This window comes from Schistocerca serialis, chromosome 3 (genome assembly GCF_023864345.2).
Source record: "Schistocerca serialis cubense isolate TAMUIC-IGC-003099 chromosome 3, iqSchSeri2.2, whole genome shotgun sequence".
In the NCBI taxonomy this organism is placed as follows: Eukaryota; Metazoa; Arthropoda; class Insecta; order Orthoptera; family Acrididae; genus Schistocerca; species Schistocerca serialis.
Genome location: NC_064640.1, coordinates 88,244,488 through 88,267,052, shown reverse-complemented (window position 1 = coordinate 88,267,052; position 22,565 = coordinate 88,244,488). Strand labels below are relative to the sequence as shown.

General features: G+C 43.8%; 1 protein-coding gene across 1 annotated transcript in view; it reads left to right on the top strand.

Annotated features, from left to right (window-relative positions):
* Positions 1–21,490, top strand: part of LOC126471531 (retrotransposon-like protein 1) — a 304,834-nt gene extending 283,344 nt beyond the window's left edge. Inside the window, exon 4 of the mRNA XM_050099759.1 lies at positions 21,301–21,490. Within this exon, the coding sequence (XP_049955716.1) occupies positions 21,301–21,373 (73 nt within the window). The 3' untranslated portion in view covers positions 21,374–21,490. The remainder of the gene's footprint in view (positions 1–21,300) is intronic.
* The last annotated feature ends 1,075 nt before the right edge of the window (positions 21,491–22,565 follow it).

Genomic DNA, 22,565 nt, shown 5'->3' with positions numbered 1-22,565 from the left:
TGGTTCTTTCAGTTTATCCAGGTCCCATCTCTTTAATTTCCTTTTTGCAAATTTATTCAGTTTTAATCTACAATTCATAACCAATAAATTCTGGTCAGAGTCGATATCTGCCCCAAGAAATGTCTTCCAATTTAAAATCTAGTTTCGAAATCTCTGTCTTACCAGTATATAATCAATCTGAAACCTTCCGGTATCTCCAAGTCTCTTCCACGTATATAGCCTTCTCTCATGATTCTTAAACCAAGTGTTAGCGATGATTAAATTATTCTCTGTTAAAAATTCTAGCAGTTGGTTTCCTCTTCAATCCTTTCTCCTAGTCCATATTCTCCTACTATTTTTCTTTCTCTTCCTTTTCCCACTTGTCCCACTTCCGCATTACAGCTAAATTTTCATCCCCCTTAACTATCAATAATTTCTTTGAACACATTATACATTTCTTCAATCTCTTTATCATCTGCGGAGCTAGTTTGCACAAAAACTTGCACTACCGTGGTGGGTGTGTGTTTGCTGTATACATTAATGCGTTCACTATACTGTTCATAGTAGCCCACCCTCGTTCCTATTTTCTTATTTATTATTAAACCTACTGCTCCATACCTCTATTTGATTTTGTACCTATAACCCGGTATTCACATGACCAGAAGTCCTGTTCCTCATGTCACCGAACTTTGCAAATTCATACTGCATTAGTTTTCAGCCTATCCATTTACCTTTTTAAATTCTCTAACCTACCTACCCGGTTAATGGATCTGACATTCCACGCCCCGATTCGTAAAACGCCAGTTTTGTTTCTCCTGATAACGACATGCTACTGACTAGTCCCCGCCCGGAGATCCGAATGGGGGACTATTTTACCTCCGGAATATTTTACCCAAGAGGATGCGATCATCATTGAATCATACGGTAGATCTGCATGTCGTCGGGAAAAGTTACGGCTGTAGTTTCTCCTTGCTTTCAACCGTTCGCAGTACCAGCACACCAAGGCCGTTTTGGTTGATGTTACACGGCCAGATCAGTCAATCATCCAGATTGTTGCCCCTGCAACTACTGGAAAGGCTGCTGCCCCTCTTCAGAAACCATACGTTTGTCTGGCCCCTCAACAGATACCTCTCGTGGTTGCACCTACGGTACGGCTATCTGTATCGCTGAGGCACGCAAGCCTCCCCAGTTAGAGCTAGAATTTTTCTTCGAATGTCATTTCCTGTCCCTCACTAGCGCACTAATCGCGTAAACAGCGTTTTTATGCCTCCTCGTCTACCATACTTCTTTCAGATGAAATTTGGGCAGCTAATAGGCTATAACCTGCATTTTCAAAACTCACAAGTAGATTACCAAACGGGTAGATCGACAACTTTGGTCACACTGAAAACCATTGTGAATTCCCCCTCAATGTTGCCAACCGATGCTGCTAAGCCGTAGGACACAGGCTTATGTGATATTTATTTATTATCAACTTAATTTTAAAAGTGAGGAGCTAAGAACCACAAGGGCCTAAAGCACACTGTCATCGATTATGGGATTGTAGCACTTGCGCACGCTCCTGACATCTGTTGATCTTACGATGAACCAGCTTGATCAGTGCCGTAACCATACGCTGTGTGTATGAACATTTGTTAAAAGCTGTCTCGCCGATTTCCGTAATACTCACATCCATACGAGCCCAAAGCACAAATTATCATTACTGTAGTAACGCTCGCTGGCTATACTGACGCCTATTTCTGCATTAAAGCTGGAAGCTCATGAAGGAATGTCTCATCCATAACTTCACTTTCCATGGTTTCAGCATTCCAGCCAGTGAACTAGACAATGAGTATTTCAGAACTATAAAAAGTGTTAAGGGCTTCACTACCAGATTAAAAGTTGATGTTCGTGGTAACAATTTACGTTTTAAAAATTTTACAATAATGAAATTTTCAACTGGTTACCGTGAACTGTTGTTGAAAGTAACATACCTTTCATCGGAGCCGTGGGAGGCCATTATTGTCTTCAAGTCACATCGAGGGAGAACATTGTTTGTCATTTCCCCACAGTTTGTAGATGCCCAATTTCATTAGTGGAAGGCAAATATCAACCTCGAAACATAAAGACCTAACATAACCTCTAGATCGAACTTAAAACACATAGACTTAACGAAACTACTATCTTTCCGCCTGAAGTGAACAGACAGTTCCTGCCAAACCTCAAACCAGAGACTGAGCTTAATGAAAACGATGATAACGAGGACCGTGAAAGAGATGGGATAGGTCATAATTGTTTTTGTAGTGCACTTGGTATCTTTTCTTAACGTTCTGATTTTAGTTTCGCATCAGTTACAAATTATACAACACCCAAAAAGACACTAATGCCACTAGCCTATATATGAAAATTTTGTGGATTAATACCAACAATAATAATCCTAAATGTTAATTAAAATTTCATAAAATAAAGCGCGTGCATTACTTTATTATAGGATATATAGGATGTTGAAACCTAGTTAAAAAAGAAAGTCACACCAATGAGACTGGTGGTTTGCCTACAAATTTGGTTTTCACAAATATTTATTTTACTCAGAATTTTGTATCTGTGCTTTGGGCCATTATGGTTCTCAGTGTCTCAATTGTTTTCACATTTACGTAATTGTTACATAATGTTTATGGTTATTAATAAACATAGCCATTAATATTTGAACAAAAATTTATTTCATATTTTATTATATCGTTTAGTTAATAACTGCTTTAATCATTAATATCTGTACAAAGAGCGTAAAACAAATAACAGAGAAATTTTATGCAAACGTTTCCGGGGATAACTACAATGACAGGAAAGAATCCTAACACAATGGAGGAGCCGGCCGGAGTGGCCGAGCGGTTCTAGGTGCTACAGTCTGGAACCGCGCGACCGCTACGGTCGCAGGTTCGAATCCTGCCTCGGGCACAGATGTATGTGACGTCCTTAGGTTAGTTAGGTTTAAGTAGTTCTAAGTTCTAGGGGACTGATGACCTCAGAAGTTAAGTCCCATAGTGCTCAGAGCCATTTGAACAATGGAGCAGTTGTACGAGGTAAATGAGAGTCGGTAGGCGTGTTTCTACCCCTAACAGATGGTTTCTATTTTAATGCCGCGCCGGCCGCGTAAGACTGGCACTAGTGACGCCACAATGAGCATGCTAATCAGGTTTGCTTTAAATACGCGCTGTAACGCCAGTGAGCGTTAGTTACCTTTGAGATTGGACTTAGTTGCTGTTAGTCAAGAATACCTTTAAGAAGACGAACAAGCCATTATCAACAGCTCACTGAGTTTGAACCAGGGATACGAGAAGCTGGATGTTACTTCAGGGATACTGCAGCAAGACTGGCCAGGAATATACCCACTGTACATGATTGAGGGCAGTGATGGTCACGGGAATGTACGATCGCAAGAAGGCCGGAATGCGGCCTACCACGTGGCACTACCGAAAGGCAAGACCGTTGTGTTGGGCATATGGCTGTGGTGCATCGTAGAGCCTCGGCAGCAGCAGTTCGAGCAGTAGTTGGCACCACAATGACACAACGAACTGTTGCAAGTCGGTTACATCAAGGACAGTTTCGGGACAGACGCCCTGTGGCATGCATTCCATTGACCCCTGATCACCGCCGTTTGCGACTTCAGTGGTGTCAAGCGAGAGTTCATTGGAGGGTGAAGCGGAGGTCTGTTATGATGAGAGCCGGTTTTACCTCCATGCCAATGATGGCTGTGTGTAGGTTAGTAAGCAGCCAGCCTGCGTGCTAGACACACTGGACCTACACGTGGAGTTATGATCTGAGGTGCGATTTCGTATGACAGCAGGAGCACTCTCGTGGTTATCCTACGCATCCTGACTGCTAATTTGTACGTGAGTTTGGTGATTCGACTTGTTGTGCTGCCATTCATTAACAGCACTACAGGGGATGTTTTCCAGCATGATCATGTTCGCCCACATACAGCTGTTCTAACCCAACATGCTGTACAGAGTGTTGACATGTTGCTTTGGCCTGCTCGATCACCAGATGTCTCCAATCGAGAACACATAAGGACATCATCGGACGACAATTCCAGCGTCATCCACAAGCAGCATTAACCATCCCTGTACTGGCCGTCCAAGTGCAACAGACATTTAACTCCATTCCCCAAAGTGACATCAGACACCAGTACGACACAATGCATGCACTTTTGCGTGCTCGCATTCAGCATCCTGACGGTTACACCAGTTATTTGTGTACCAGCATTTCACTCGTGCTATGGCTGTTCTCGCACTTACATTAAACTGAACTTACAGCGTTAATAACTTAAATACGTTACCTAGACAGATGTAATCCAAAATTTCATTACTCTACATTAATTATTTCTTTGTGTTCGGATTTCTTTTTCGTCAGCCTATATATACTGTGATAGTTGACTATTACTCCTAATATGAGAAGTTATTATTGAACCATATTTAATTGGTATCACCGTCAGCATTTCCATGTCATATGCGTTTATTCAGATGAGAGTGCCAATAAGTAAAAGTACTCAGTATCTTCAGTAGCATAAAGTGTTTACATATTAAATGGCTCTGAGCACTATGGGACTCAACTGCTGTGGTCATAAGTCCCCTAGAACTTAGAACTACTTAAACCTAACTAACCTAAGGACATCACACACATCCATGCCCGAGGCAGGATTCGAACCTGCGACCGTAGCGATCGTGCGGTTCCAGACTGTAGCGCCTTTAACCGCTCGGCCACTCCGGCCGGCTTTACATATTAAAACATACTGCACTAAGTACCATATCTGTTAATACTTATCATGAATAGTTGTTAGTAAATTTAAATAATTGTATCCGATAAATTTCTCTGCTGCTAATCGTCCGAACTATAGTACGAAAGACTGTTAATTTTTGACAACTGTCTATTAAAGTAAATCGGCAAAAATTATTTCATTCGATTGTTATTGACGTAAGCCCTACAACTAAGTACGCACACCATTAAAATCGAAAATACAGTTACAGCTTTCTTTTGGTATGCAAGCCCTGTCAGTCATCTTAACATGCAAACTAAAACGCAAACTAAAATTATTACAAATTTAGTGAGAACAATAAGGCTTTTTTGAGATATTTGTGGAATTCTTCTTAATGGAAATACTCCAGATCTCACACGTGCGAGTACACGAAAATTCATAAAATGGGCACTGAGATCAACACATGTACCTTGTGAACAGCCACCTCTTATATGCCAGTACGCAAGAAGAAGCGAACTAGTAAAATTAATTAGTTAACATTGTCTATTGATGGAAGAAACGAAGAGAGAGTGAGACAGTAAAAGACTTGGTATTCATTTACTCGTTGGGAACGGAAGACATCTTGTATACATACAGCTTGCGGCTGAAATGAAAGCGCGGAAGAAAAAACTTATCGTCCACCGATGGCGTGGTCATTACATACGGAGCACAGGATCCGAATGTGTGAGGGACAGGGAGATTGGGCAGCAGTGCCTTAGAGTGCTTGGCTAACTGGGTGGGCATTTCTGCAGTACTTGCATCAGTATTTAGATGGAGCTGTTTTGCAAATCAGGGTGACGTAAGCATGTAATCATGTGAAAAGATTATTTCATCTTGTAAAATAACACCTGCTGCTTGTGGTGTCATGTCAATTTCTTCTTAGTTTTTTCAGTAACTCTTATAAAAGACTAAGAAGGTGGTTATAGTTGATTGGCTGCCTTTTCTAAAAACAGTTTTTCAACTGAATAATTTGCTATTTTTTTTCTTCGGCTGAGCGTATTCCTTCAAGTGAATTTTACAAAACCAGAATTTTGTGAGACACAGACGGAAATTGCGGTCTAGCTGGAGTATCATTCTATACTTTCCTGACACCTCTAACATCCAATTTACATGATCCTGGTGTTACGTCAACTACACAAACCACAGAGAACTGCCTCAGCTCCGATGTAAATATTGCATTCATTTCTGCCAAAAACGGAGAGCTATAGTATTTTCATCTCAACAGATCCCTGTGATAAATATACTGGTTTCCTGAGGAGGCATAAGTCGTGAGTTTTTGGCAAGGTGCGCGTAGTTCAACTTGGTCGACGCCAACATTAAAACCTCGTATCATTGACCAGATAATTCCTAAAAATTGTTTCAAAATATCTTGGAAGGGTTCAGGAGTTGCCCTCTCTGTTTCCATGCAGCTAAAGAAAAATAAAGCATTACATCTTTCATCGGCACTATAGCCGGCAGATTTACACACTCTGAGACGACTCCTGTTATGGTACCGCTTTCATCAATCATTCATCAGACTAGAGTTTTTGATTCGTGGTACTTCCACATAATGCGATACTTGCAAGTAAGTGAGGGCTTGTCATCGCATATTCTGAAACGGTCTGAAGCTTCATTTTTCTTGGTTAATATCAGAATACCATTGAATGCGTCTGAATAATTCTCTCCACCTCCTGCATTTAAATTCTGTGAGCACCTATCGTTAAAACCGCAACAGTATCTGTTTCATCTACATGTAGTAAAGTCACTTGCATCGTCGTCTGCTCCCATGGTGCGCAGGAAAAGACTACTTTTTCAGCATTAGCTTCTCTTACATCAAATGTTCTCCTAGCTTCTCGAAATCATTGTCGTACCTCTCTCTGCGCCACATACGGAATTATTCAGTCATCTCACATCTAATAAGGCTCATGACAGCACAGCACTCAACCACGTACAATCTCATCCTATGTATTAGCTGCTATCTAAATTATTTTCTTGTTGTCCACAATCGTTACCAGACTTTATTTTTCCGTTTTCCGTCCATTAATTCCGAATGCTATAATCACAACACCTCCTCACTCCAGGATAACTTTCAGAGGCTAGTCTAACTCCGTGATCCTGTTGTGTTTATCATTTGATATTGCTGTGACTCCAGAACCTGTTTTGACATATCTAACATTTTTCATTCAATTTACATGTCATTTGATTAAACAACACCTCAGTGTACACTTTATTTGTATGTCACCCATGACCAGTTCTTTGACCATGGACAGTCAATATTTTAAGCTCATCTACATTTCAAAGGACTTTGTCTCCCACATTCCTCTTTTAATCTCGATTTATGTCTCATGCTCCTCTTGTGTTTCATAGTTTCTCTTTATTCACACCGTGCTGCAGTTTTATATTTATGTCAAACTCTTTCTGATTATGTTTAGGAATGGCATTCATTCTATGTGACTGCTGTGACAGAAGGTCTCAACTATCACAGCGCTCTTCTATTTTCCTTCCGTTTGTTCGGTAGTAAGGTTACTTCCTTTTCTTCACTGCCTGGATTCCTCAGGCTGAATTTTCAGTAGTGTTTATCTTGACTTCCAGGTGGCTTGTATTTGTATTATATTTTATTGCACTGGGGACCTAGAAACGACGGAGAGGCTTTGTCCCCGCCGTAGCCTTAGTGGTTCACAATCCCACAACAGGCTACAGCAGTCCACTCAGCCCACCGCCGCCCCACACCGAATCCAGGGTTATTGTGCGGTTCGGCCCCCAGTGGACCCTCCCTCCCCCCTTCCCACCCTCCCCCCCACCCCCCTCCCCCCTCCCCCTCTCCCCCCCTCCCCCCACCTTGCGGGAACGTCTCACACCAGACGAGTGTAACCACAATGTTTGCGTGGTAGAGTAATTATGGTGTACACTCACGTGGAGAAAGTGTTTGCGCAGCTACCGCCGACTCAGTGTAACTGAGGCGGAATAACGGGAACCAGCCCGCATTCGCAGAGGCAGATGGAAAACCGCCTTAAAAACCATACACAGACTGGCCAACACACCGGACCTCGACACTAATCCGCCGGGCGGATTCGTGCCGCGGAGCGGCATGCCTGCCCACCCGGTACAAGTGACTGCTACGTCCATTCTGTTCTAATTCAATCATGTTCAGTGATTGTTAAGTCTCCATGAATGCTTGATCGTTCAGTCAGCAACCTTCTATGGATGTGAACAGAAAGTATAAATGCATCGTAGTCCACTGTTTGGAGTCCTGCTTTCTATCTCTCAGATAATTCGCCAGAATCGCTAGGTTTGCTGCACATGTGGCCTGAAATGCTCCAGATGTCTGCCACGGGTATTTGTAACTCGAGAGAGCAATCTGTAAAGTCATGCCATAGAATGGTCAGAAATGTATCTCGTGGCTTCTCATACGCTACTGATTTTACGCAGGACACTGTTAGCTAAGCTGATTCCTTTTGGTTTTGCCTCTGTCGAATATAAAGCAAACTTGTCCTCCTCCAAAATTCCTTATCACATAAGTACGTTTCCAGATTTTGCATGCATAATTTTGGATTTTCGCTTTTACAGCGTTCAAATGTAGGCAGTAAACGATCAGTGTACGAAATTTGTTGAGGAAACTGTGCTTATTCGTCGAGAGGCAGTTCACGTCCACCACAGTGTTATTTCTTAACATCTAAATTTACTTCTAAAGTTTCTCCTTCTCACTCTTTTGGACTGTATTTACTCTTGTGGGCGTAAATTTTACTCATTGCAGTACATTTTGAAATTGCGGCTCACTCTGTGCTCATAACTTTCCAGTACTCAAATCTGATTCTTCATCACACTGATTCTCTGGTCGTCTAGGGTCTGCTTCTTTTTCATCTTTGTAACATATGCACTGTTTTTGTATCCAGTTCAGTATGATCACGATTCATCGTCACTATTTATTCTGATAGATCTTGCTCTATCTTCCTAACGCGTCCGTTCGTGGTTTATTTTTCCTTTTTCCATGCGTTGAACGAGTTCATTGTTTATCAACCCGTTTCCCGATATCCTCACTTTTACTTCTATCCACCACATACTGATCACATTTTATGGAAGTTTCTTGATGAGCTTGGTGTAGATTTACGACATCTTTTTGAAAACTGAATCAAATGTACCCCACAATAATTCATTTATCTCCTCTCCACAAAATCTGTAGTATTCAAGCTCAATCACAGAAAAATTCAGATTATGTTAATTTTAATTTATTTATAGATTTAAACAGATGGTATGGAGCATAAAGCGTTTTCTCTTTGTCAGGAGAAACCCTATATTAGGAGAAATTTATTTTAATGCCGGGCTACACGAGAATTAGTTTCAGGTAGAACAAAACCATTTCAACGTAATTTCTAGGCGCAAGCTTTTTTTTACAATTATTAGTATTATTTAATGTAATGTTGTGCAAAGAATTCTGATCAGGATTGAAACATTACCAGTTAATGAGGTGCATTTATGTTAAAATAGCCACATAAATGAAAAATGATTGCAGTATTTACAAAAAATTCCTCTCAAAGTGCTTTTCCTGAGTACTGAAATCTCGAGCATGACACATAATAATATTACAAAGTTTGGTCACAAAGACACAAAAAGACGCCCACTGTGCTACAGCAGTAGACATATACACTGACCAGCCCGACCACAGACCTACTATCGAAGTAAACCTGTCCAGGCGATAGAAGCGTCACCTGGCGAGGAATGACTGCTAGTCAGACACATGCTCGGTGCACATATCAGTGAGCGTGCTGTGTTTGGAATAGGGGAAGCTCGCGAGCTATCTGAGTTTGACCGAGGGCAGACTGTGATGATCGGCGGCTCGGCATTTCAGAAACTACACGACTTATCGGGTGTTCGAGGAGTGCTATGGTGAGTACCTTCAACACGTGGCGGAACCAAGATGAAACCACGTCCGGAGGTCATGTGGCTGGGCGGCCACCCCTCGTTACAGATGTCGGACTTCGTGGGCTGGGCAGACTGGTAAAGGAGCACAGGTGGGGAACTGTGGTGGAGTTAATACACTACCGGCCATTAAAATTGCTACACCACCGAGATGACGTGCTACAAAAAATGGTTCAAATGGCCCTGAGCACTATGCGACTTAACTTCTGAGGTCATCAGTCGCCTAGAATTTAGAACTAATTAAACCTAACTAACCTAAGGACATCACACACAACCATGCCCGAGACAGGATTCGAACCTGTAGCGCTCACGTGGTTTCAGACTGTAGTTCCTAGAACCGCAAGGCCACTCTGGCCGACCCAGCTCGGAGACCATGGCTGCGGTTAACCTTGACGCTGCATCACAGACGAACCTAGTTGCACGAATAGCAAAACGTCATTTTTTCGGATGAATCCACGTTCTGTTTACAGCATCATGATGGTCGCATCAGTGTTTGGCGACATCGCGGTGAACGCACATTGGAAGCGTGTGTTCGTCATCGCCATACTGGCGTATCAGCCGGCGTGATGGTATGGTGTGCCATTGGTTACACGTCTCGGTCACCTCTTATTCGCATTGACGGCACTTTGAACAGTAGACGTTACATTTCAGGTGTGTTACGATCTGTGGCTCTACCCTTCATTCGATCCCTGCGAAACCCTGCATTTCAGCAGGATAATGCACGACCGTATGTTGCAGGTTGTGTACGGGCTTTTCTGGATACAGAAAATGATTGACTGCTGCCCTGGCTAACACATTCTCCAGATCTCTCACTAATTGAAAACTTCTGGTCAATGGTGGCCGAGCAACTGGCTCGTCACAATACGCCAGTCACTACTCTTGATGAACTGTCGTATCGTGTTGAAGTTGCATGGGCAGCTGTACCTGTACACGCCATCCAAGCTCTGTTTGACTCAATGCCCAGGCATATCAAGGCCGTTATTACGGCCAGAAGTGGTTGTTCTGCGTACTGATTTCTCAGGATCTATGCACCCTAATTGCGTGAAAATGTAATCACATGTCTGTTCTAGTATAATATATTTGTCCAATGAATACCCGTTTATCATCTGCATTTCTTCTTGGTGTAGCAATTTTAATGGCCAGAAGTGTATCAGACTTCAGTGCTGGGCGGAGTACAAGCGTGTTTGAACAGACAAGCACCAAACACTATAGCCGGCCAGGGTGGACGAGCCGTTCTAGGCGCTAAAGTCTGGAACCACGCAACCGCTACGGTCGCAGGTTCGAATCCTGCCTCGGGCATGGATGTGTGTGATGCCTTAGGTTAGTTAGATTTAAGTAGTTCTAAGTTCTAGGGGACTGATGACCTCAGAAGTTAAGTCCCATAGTGCTCAGAGCCATTTGAACCATTTTGAACCAAACACTCCTAACGATGGGCCTCTGCAGCCGACGACCCTTACATGTGCCAATGTTAACACCACGACATCGGCAACTGCAACAGAAATGGGCAGGTGACCATCGGCACTGGATGTTGGCGCAGAGAGAGAGCGTTGCATAATCTGATGAATCCGATACCTCCTTCATCATGAATATGGGAGGGCGCGAATCCGTCGTCTTCCCGGGAAACATCTTCTTAAACCTGTACTGCAGGACGTAGACAAGCTGGCGGCGGCTCTATTACGCTCTGGGGGACAAAAATGGTTCAAATAGCTCTAAGCACTATGGGACTTAACATCTGAGGTCATTAGTCCCCTAGACTTAGAACTACTTAAAGCTAACTAACCTAAGGACATCACACACATCTATGCCCGAGGCAGGATTGGAACCTGCGACCGTAGCAGCAGCACGGTTCCGCACTGAAGCCCCTAGAACCGCTCTGCCACAGCGGCCGGCTCTGGGAACATTGAAGTGGGCATCCATGGGGCCAGTGGAGCTCGTGCGGGGCACCACGACGACCACGGAGTATCAGACACTGGTTTGCAGACCACGTACACTCATTCATGACGCTCATATCTCCCAACGGCAGTGGTATTTTTCATCAAGATAATGCGCCATGTCACAAGGCCAGGGGTGTGATGGAGTGGTTCGAGGAACACAGTGGCGAGTTCCAATCGATGTTCTGCCCCCCCGCCCCCCGAAACTCGCCAGATCTGAACCGGATCGAACACATCAGGGATGTGATTGAGCGTGGCGCCAGAGCTCATCGCCCCATGTCCCGAATTTAAGGGAATTACGTGACTTGTGTGTACAGATGTGATGCCAATTCCCTCCAGCGACCTACCAAGGCCTCGTTGCTCCCATGCCACGGCTCGTCGCCCCTGTTATCCGTATCAAAGGTGCACATATCGGCTATTACGAGAGTGAGTCAAATGAAAACCTTAAATATTTTTTTAAATATTGTTTATTGTGCAGAAGTGGTACAAAGCTGTATCACTTTTCAACATAATCTCCCTCACGCTCATTGCAGGTCCTCCAGCGCTTACAAAGTGCATAAATTCATTTAGAAAAAAAATCATTTGGTAGTCCGTGCAACCACTCATGCACCGCGTGGCGTACCTCTGCATTAGAACGGAACTTCTTTCCTCCCATTGCGTCTTTGAGTGATCCAGACATATGGAAATCGCTTGGGGCAAGGTCTGGTGAGTATAGTGAATGAGGAAGACACTCAAAATGCAGCTCTGTGATTGTTGCAACTGTTGTACAGGCAGTGTGGGGCCTTGCATTGTAATGTTGCAAAAGGACACCAGCTGACAGCAATCCACGTCGCTTTGATTTGATTGCAGGCCGCAGATGATTTTTAGGAGATCTGTGTATGATGCACTGGTGACAGTGGTCCCTCTAGGCATGTAATGCTCCAAAATGACGCCTTCGTCCCAAAAGAGATTCAGCATAACCTTCCCTGCTGATGGTTCTGTTCGAAACTTCTTTGGTTTTGGTGATGAGGCATGGCACCATTCCTTGCTCGCTCTCTTCGTTTCCGGTTGGTGGAAGTTAACCGAGGTTTCGTCCCCGGTAACGATTCTTGCAAGGAAGCCATCACCTTCTTGTTCAAAGCGCCGAAGAAGTTCTTCACAAGCACCAATACGTCGTTCTCTCATTTCACGAGTCAGCTGCCGTGACACCCATCTTGCAGACACTTTGTGAAACTGGAGCACATCATGCACAATGTGGTGTGCTGACCCATGACTAATCTGTAAACATGCTGCAATGTCATTCAATGTCACTCGGCCGTTTTCCTTCACTGTGGCTTCAACTACTGCAATATTCTGTGGAGTCACAACTCGTTGTGCCTGACCTGGACGAGGAGTATCTTCCACTGAAGTCACACCATTTGCGAATTTCCTACTCCATTCGTAGACTTGCTGCTGTGACAAACATGCATCACCGTACTGAACCTTCATTCGTCGATGAATTTCAATAGGTTTCACTCCTTCACTACGCAAAAATCGAATAAGAGAACGCTGACTGCCCTGGTGCAAGTCGCAAGTGGGGCGGCTATCTTTATACTGATACTGCGATGGTATGTGTGAATCTGCTCTATGGTGCCACCTACAGGTCATTCTGTACGCTGTTTGTAGCACGCTTACCAACTTACAGAATAATGGCGCGAAATTTCGATTCGTTATTACGAATTTAAGGTTTTAATTTGACTCACACTCGTAGGTAGATGGTCATAATGTTCTGTCTGATCAGTGTATGTGGCTGTCGGTCTGATCATGGCACAGTGAACGGTAATACCACGGGGGTGTTATTGGTGACTGCTTCTACATCTACACTTACATCTGCATCTGCACCTACACTCTACAAGTAACTGTGAAGTGCATGTCAGGGGTACTTCCCTTTGCAACACGAGTTAGGGTTCCTTCCTGTATGGATACTGGGGAAAGTAACTGCTTAAATGCCTCTGTTCGCGGTGTAATCAAACTTATCCTGCCTTCGTGGCCCCTAAGGCAGCGGTAGGTAGAGGGCTGTAATATATTTCTAGATTCTACACTTGATATCGTTTCTTCAAATTAGGTGTTGGAGGGATGTCCGTCTTCGTAGGTGATTGGTCAGTGTGGCTGATTGCCATGTATAGGAACCGAGTTCGATTTCCGGTGCTGACAGGGATTTTTCCTTGGTAAGAGGACTGGAAACGAGTGCACTTAGCCTCGTGAGGCCAACTAAGGAGCCAACTGACCGAGTAGTAGCGGTTACAAGGTGAAGATATCCTACAAAGACCGGGAGAGCGGCGCGTTGACCGCATGCCCGTCCATACCGCATCCAATGACGCCATTGTTAGAGGATGACACGCCAGTCGGCCGTTCCCGATTGGCCCATAGAAGACCAAAACGGGGAGCTTTATGTTTAATATTCGTGGGATAGTTTGGCTATTCCAGGCCTCTGCCAGTTCGATTTTCTAATCATCTTATATGACAAACGAGCAATTTGTATCTCGCATGACCAATGATTTTGAATCTACACTGGTTTGCATGAAGAAGGTCGCTCTGTTCGAGTTACTCCATTATGCTTTAGCCCTAAAATTCTACAAGACACGGATGTCAGAGATGCTGAACAGCAGTTTTGTGTGCTAGCCAACTTGTATATTGGTGAACATGTGGGTCCTTGCAAATAATAGACACAGCTTTGTCTTCGAGATCTACGGTATATGATGGTTGAAAGAGAGTCTAAACCAGCCGCAAATTATGCATCAAATCTGATAGGGATTCTATGAGCCCCTTAACTTTGTTCAGTTTTAGTGATTTCAACTGTTTCTGAACGCCAGTGGCAATTGTTACATTAGTCGTGGTGGCCGTTACAGGATACCGCTCCCAAGCTGTTTCAATTACTATTCATCGCTATCATCTTACTAATGGTCGGTCAGATTATGTAGTATGATGCGACAGATATTCCTCAGGAATAGACCGGCATGACACATGTAAACTCGCACAGCGGCTAGAGTCCTATCAAAACAGTAACAATAATTTAATCACAAGAACTCGTATTCCAAGAGTTACCATATTTCATAAAGTCTTTTCCCACTACCAGCTGAACCAGAAAGTTTAGTTCAGCTGTGATTAATTTTTAACATTTTTATGCAGCGACAGCAACTGATATTGTTTATGTAAGAATATACAGCCTACAGTTGCAGGTTAATAATAACCTGCAACTGTAGGCTGTATATTCTTATATATCAGCTGTGATTTGTACAGAAACTGTTCCATTTACCAGACTGAGTCTTCTCTGTTCCATCAGCTGTGCCGCCAGCTACCCAGGGTCTCGTGATTCATGACATTGTTCATCCGAAGTTCTGGCCTGCGGGACCCATATCCGCGCTTCGCGGGTCATTTTATTGTTTAGTCATTGTTCCAGGCTATAGTAACAGGGGTCGGATGTTGCACAGCCTTAGACTGTGTAGAACCTCGAACGAAAATAGCTCGAATTAGTATCTTTGTTGAATTTGAGTAATGATAATTTCTTAAATTCGCGATGGAAAGTCGCCTTTTTTAACTCCTTCTAAGATAATCTCTTCTGCTAAACCTTCATGGATAGGGTACTGCAGTGCATGCTTATGTTCAGAGAATTTCACAAGACCATACACAGAGGCGCAATACTGACGTTACGGTATGTGTTAAAATACATAAAATATACACAGTGAACAAAAAATTCTACACTTGGAGGTCGGCATGCGATTCATCATCTAGATTCAAGACAAAACTTATCTAGCAAAATCAGACCGGGTCCATTTTAAAGATACATGTATGAAAACGTGGAGCTGGCTACACTGTTACATCGTGTAGCGCATCGGAGTGTACAGAGGAGAGAGTATCACCCCGCCCTACCGTACTATCTGACGTACCTCACTGAGTAGACTGTTGGGGCATCAAACCCGCATCCACCATGGGGCTATGGTTCGAATCCTCTTCAGCTTCCTTTTTTTTTATTATTATTATTTAGGCGTTCGTTCCCTAGTTCACATCGTTTATGAGCAGGACATCGTATTGTCACATGATAATAGCCTATCAAATGACAGAGGGGTCCATTAAACTGCATGCATGTGTCTAGTAGCTGCACAGTGCACAACTGTAACTGGTCCTTTCAAGTTCATGTAGGGCGGCTTCCCGGTGGAGTACACTAGCGATGAATACGTCGATATGCTTTTGGTTCTGGGTACATATGATAACCGAGCTGCTGCTGCTGCTCGCGCATATGCATCACGTTACTCTCAAAGGCGCCATCTTGAAAGAATGTTTTCCGTGGTCTGGGATAACGCCTTCGCGAAACCGGTAACCTTCGTCAACAAGTAATGGACAGAGGCCGTATGAGTACAATCGTACTCCACAAGCAGAGGACGCGATTCCTGAAAGCGTTCACCAATCACCTCGTCGAAGTATCGGTGATATTACAAGGTAGCTCCAGGTGTCTCAAAGACTGATTGATGAAGTGTCGTACGATTAAGAACTGCATCCATATCGTTACGCGTTAACGCAACACCAGCGGCCAGAAGGCCGTATTCGACGAGTACAGTTCTGTGACTGGCTCTTGCACCGAGTGGAAGATTACATATTATAAATAACGTGATAAGGACTGACGAATTCTTCACTCGTTAAGGTATTTTCAGCTTCCAAAATAGCCATTTTTTGGCCCGAATACAACCCAGAAGTCACCCGTGAACGTGGCTTTCAGGCATGCTTTGACATAAACCTGTGAGCTGGAATCGTGGGATGAGTGCTTTTGGGCCCTTACCGATCACCGGACAAGTTGAATGCGCGCCTGTACCGTACGTTTCTTTGCACTACTTTGCCTGACGCGTTAGAGAACGTTCGACTTGGTGTTCGGCGACAGCTATGTTTTCAGCATGATGGTGCACCACCACACTTTGCAAATGAATGTGAATAACTGTTTAAATGACACGTTTCCAGGGAAATTGACTGGTCGTGGAGGTCCAATGTTCTAGCCTCAGCGTTCCCCAGACTTTAATCCATTAGATTTTTATTTATGAGGACACTTAAGTGAACAAATTTAGCAGCCCACCCATGGGTGTACAAGACCTAGTAGCATGCTCGCTTTGGCAGTGATGGATGCAGGTATGTCTAGCAAAACCGGTGATTGGCGAAGTGTTTGCAAATGCAAGGTGGTCGCTTTCAACATCTCTCTAAAATGAAAGGTGCTAGTTCATGTGCGAACTGATTCTGTGAAGACAACCCTAGACGTCAAACTTACAGAACTAAATTATTGTGTCTAGTACACTGCTGGCCACCGTAAATGCAACACCCTGGAGGAAGCATCCGAATCAAGTGAAATTTACACCATGGGTTTGCAGCGATGAGATATGCAACTGATTAGAATTTCAGCGCATACGCACATCACGCGCGCCTGTGGCGCCACCTCATAGCGCCATTTAAGGCTTGACAATTTCGACGAGTGTACGTTCAGCACGTGTGTTTACCTTGTGGTTGTTTCACAAGACGATCAGTTATGCCTCGTAGACAACAGCGAACATCGTTTGATCAAGTATCCGATTTCGACAGAGGAAGGATAGTGGCTTACCGAGATTGTGGATTATCATACAGAGAAATTGCTAGTCGTGTTGGACGAAACCAAACAACTGTAATGCGGATATGTGACCGTTGGATGCAGGAGGGTACGACGGACCGACGTGGTCGATCGCATTAACCTCGGTGCACCACTGCACGTGCTGATAGGCAAATTGTGCACATGGCAGTGATGGATCGCTCAGTGACATCCCGAACCATAGCACAGCACATTGCGTCTGTAACGCATCATCCAGTGTCTGCGCGTACCATTCGACGCCGTTTACAGCAGAGTGGTCTGTCCGCAAGACGTCCATTGCTTCGTCTACCATTGACGCAGAACCACAGACGTCTCCGTCGCCAATGGTGTGATGACAGACGGATGTGGACGGCAGAATGGAATGACGTTGTCTTTACTGACGAGGCACGCTTCTGTCTGCAGCACCACGATGGTCGGATTCGAGTGTGGAGACACCGTGGAGAGAGGATGCTGGACAGCTGCATTATGCACCGCCACACTGGTCTTGCACCGGGTATTATGGTTGGGGCGGTATTGGATATTACTCTCGCACGCCTCTAGTACGCATTGCCGGTACTTTAAATAGCCGGCGCTACATATCCGAGGTGCTGGAGCCAGTTGTCCTTCCTTACCTTCAGGGCTCGGCCACAGCCATATTTCAACAGGATAATGCGCGACCACACGTGGCACGCATTGTCCAAAGGTTCTTCGTCAATAACCAGATTGAAGTGCTTCCCTGGCCGGCTTGCTTTCCGGATCTTTCGCCGATAGAAAACATGTGGTCCATGGTTGCTCAACGAGTGATCCAGATTACATCCCCAGCTGCCACACCAGATGATCTTTGGCAACGTGTGGAAGCTGCTTGGGCTGCTGTACCCCAGGAACACATCCAACGTCTCTTTGAGTCAATGCCGAGACGTGTGGCAGCGGTGATCTCCAACAATGGCGGCTACTCTGGCTACCGATTCTGGCAGGAACCACATGTCACAGACGTCTGTAAACGTAATCATTTGATACTTGGTCAACATGTTATCTACAAAATAAATTTTGTTGTGCTACCTCTTGTCTTTCTTGGTGTTGCATTTACGGTGGCCAGCAGTGTATATTGTGCAATCTAGTGTAACCAACCTATTGTGTTTTTTGTACGTCATTGGATGAAGACGATGTTACTGCATTCATTATTACTTTCTGCTGGCTTTGTGTTATGGACGAAATAAAGTGGTCGTTAACGTCTGTACGAACTTCATGTTATACAATGAAGCAGCAAACAAACTGGTATGGGCATGCGTATTCAAATACAGAGACATGTAAACAGGTAGAATACGATGCTGCGGTCAGCAACGCCTATATTGGACAAAATCCGAGGTGCCGGCCGGAGTGGCCGAGCGGTTAAAGGCGCTACAGTCTGGAACCGCACGACCGCTACGGTCGCAGATTCGAATCCTGCTTCGGGCATGGATGTGTGTGACGTCCTTAGGTTAGTTAGGTTTACGTAGTTCTAAGTTCTAGGGGACTTATGACCACAGCAGTTGAGTCCCATAGTGCTCAGAGCCATTTGCACCATTTTTGAACCTCCGAGGTAGCGATGAAGTGGGGATTTTCCCGTACGACCACGTCACGAGTGTACCGTGAATATGACGGATCCAGTGAAACATCAAATCTCCGACATTGCTGCGCCAGGAAAAAAGATCCTGCAAGAACGGGACCAACGACGACTGAAGACAATCGTTCAACGTAACAGAAGTGCAACCCTTCCGCAAATTGCTACAGATTTCAGTCCTGGGCCATCAACAAGTGTCAGCGAGCGAACCATTCAACGAAACATCATCGATATGGGCTTTCGGAGCCCACTCGTCTACTCTTGATGACTGTACGACACAAAGCTTTACGCCTCGCCTGGGCCCGTCAGCACCGACATTGGACTGTTGATGACTGGAAACATTTTGCCTGGTCGGACGAGTTTCGGTTCAGATTGTATCGAGCGGATGGACGCGTACGAGTGTGGAGGCAACCTCGTGAATCCATGGATCCTGCATGTCAGCAAGGCACTGTTCAAGCTGGTGGAGGCTCTGTAATGGTTGTAATGGTGTGGGGCGTGTGCAGTTGGAGTGATATGGGACCCATGATATAGATAGATAGTACTCTGACACATGACACGTACGTAAGTGTCCTGTCTGGTCACTGCGTTCATTAATGTCCATTGTCCATTCCGACGGACATGGGTAATTCCAGCGGGATAATGCGACACCCTACACGTCCAGAATTGCTGCAGAGTGGCTCCAGGAACACTCTTATAAGTTTAAATACTTCCGCTGGTCACCAAACTCCTCAGACATGAACATTATTGAGCATATCTGGGAAGAGATCTCCACCATCTCGTACTTTTACAGATTTATAGACAGCCCTGCAGGATTCATGATGTCAGTTCCCTCCAGTACTAATTCTGATATTAGTCGAATCCATGCTTCGTCGTGTTGCGGCACTTCTGCGTGCTCGCGGGAGCTCTACACGATATTAGGCAAGTGTACCAGTTTCTTTGGCTCTTGAGTGTATCTTAATGTGTAAATAAAGATAACAGTAACAGAAAGAAATACACAAGATACAATACAATAGAAACACATTGTGTTAGTGAATACTGGGTATAATTTGATGCTTTAACTGAAAAAAACAGTGTGGCGCGAACGCGACACATACATAGGAAAGTTTCATATCCGTTCCCCAACCGAGTGGTGTAACGCAGTGGTTAGCTCATTGGATTCACATTCGGGAGGATGACGGTTCAAACCGCGTCCGGCCATCCTGATTCAGGATTTCCGTGATTTCCCTACATCGCTTAAGGTAAATGCCGGGATGATTCCTTCGATTGGGCACTGCCGATTTCCTTCTCCATCCTTCCCTAATCCGAAGTTGTGCCCCGTCTCCAATGACCTCGTTGTCGACGGGGCGTTAAACACTTATCTCCTTTTCCTCCTTCGTTTCCCTACGGCATTGCCACGTCTCACTCAGCTAATGGAACAGCTCCAGAGCAGCGCAAAGTTCATGCTACATATTCTTGGCCATGCTGGGCGCAGTTACAGCGTTGCCGGAGCCTTGTTTTTTAAATCGCATTTCTATTAAATCTATTTGCGGGACTAGGTTTTACTATAACACTTTTGTCTTGAATTGGGGTGAGGTATCACATGCCGAAAGCTAAGTGAGGCATTTTTTCTTCACCCCATATTATAGGCGCTTACCTTCACGCATTGCCTGTGCGTAAAACATGCCTACAAAAATAAAGAAACACATGATCCACTAGACCACAGGTATGTGCTGCTTTCTAAACGTCACACTTGAAGAGAAAGATTTTATGTAAATCAAGTAGAGCCATTCTTCTAAGAAGCACATAAAAGACAATTATTTAGAGGAGTCTTTTTGTATAGAAAATATTCACCGTAAATTAAATAATGGGCGCATAATACAGAACTAATTCTCAATTAATCAACTGGACAGTTTTAGGCAAAGCCTAACTTGAAAGACATCCTTGAACATAATCATTTAATCCTGTTACGGTGATCTGAGTAGGATGGGTGATTAAATGTGCATCGCCACTATGGCAGACAGCTCATCTCTCTATCGAAATTCCACAGTATAAGGATTCAGATAAACAGAAATAAAAACAGATATTTTCCGATCCTCCTTGCAGACGAGCAAAAAACCCGAGCAGAGACCGCTATGAAGTTCTCCGTTGTATTCGTAGCCATAAATTCACAGAACCCTGCCTTTAGCCATGCTTTGCTGTTCGTAATTTAGTTTTTTATCAATATCCGATTATTAGTATTACTGACACATGGCAAGGTAGTACTCCGCTCCAATTGATGCTTCAATGCGCCGTAAAACTAACATTTCTACTCGAGTTAGCCTCTATTTCCATTTCCCTATTTACAAATTTTCCGAAACTGGTTATTAATACCCACTCTACGCTTTTCAACGTCTGTCTCTGCGCTGTAGGTATCAACGATGCTTCTGCCTTTAACGCTATATCTCTGCTTCACACTGAGCTTGCTGAAATTCATTGCTCCTTTTGAAATTTTTACTGTTTCATAGAATATAACAGAAATACTAGAACGCAAATATTTTGTCAACAGGTGCTGCTTAACCAAAGGCCGAGGGTACCAACCAGTTCACAAAAGCTCAAAGATTCTTTGCACCATATTATAAACTGGACAACGTGATTATTGTGCCTCATCTCTCACAATAACGTACATCGTATAATTACGTTCTTGTAGATAATTTGAATGTATAATACAAATGCATAAATCAAAACATTCCCTTTTAATTAACATTGAATGTGAATATATTTATAAAAAATAAAGTATTCTTTATAAAAATCGTAACGTTGTTTTAATTGAACGTTTAACGTAATTAAAGATAATCATAAAAATTTAAGGCGATGTTTTTACCCTTGACGTTTGCTTTATTTTAAAACACAAAATGAGTGTTTTTCCCCTTCTCTTCATTGTATTCCATATTCCAAAGCATATTCATACCTCCAGGATAACTGGTCCTGCTTTCAAAAACGTACCTTTGTTTATTCTTTTAAATTCGTAGAATGCAATAAGATAGAATATCACCACAGACTTTCCAATTTCAATTACCAGACATCTTGTTTTTCTGCGTAGTTGCACGTCTAGGAGAGTGTGATTGTTTGCAAGATCTACCAAACTGCTACTAGCAAGCTCTGCAACAAGCTGTGTTAACCTGCAATCAGCAAAGACGATAATTATCTGCAAAATTTTTGAATTTAGTTGGATCGAATTTGCACTCTGTGGTCTGGAGGATGTGGGTACTCTGCCTCGCGAAGTACCCTGGCAGCCCATGCTAATGTTCCTCTGGCAGTAAACTTGCTGTCGTCAATGTCCTGCACCTTGGAACACAGTGAAATACTCGCCAGCTAGAAGTTATTCAATCCTATATGACAGTTATTATTTCCGAGTAGCAAGCAGACTGAAAGGTGTTACGAAATTGTATCACAAGTAACTTTCATTTTTTATAGCAAAAGGTAAATTACACAAAATTTAGGGAGCCAAAGAAAGAACTGCGGAGAAGCCAAAAATCGTCGTAACTGCGTTCTAACTTACCGCAGAACGATGTCAAAGCGAACTGCTCCTTTTTGTCACTGTAGGTTATGCGGCCCTCAGTTTCTGCAGTGCTCCTTCATAGCGCCAATGGTGATGAACTTAAATTCGGCCGAATCTTTCAGTGACTCGTCTAGTAAGCACAGAATCAGTGACAACCAAAGGATTCAGCATTTGTATCATACAATGTATAGTTGTAATTAGACAGTATCTGTTATGGAAATTGCAGTCCCATGAGAGAAGCACCATAAATGAATGAAATTCTTTCACTTTAT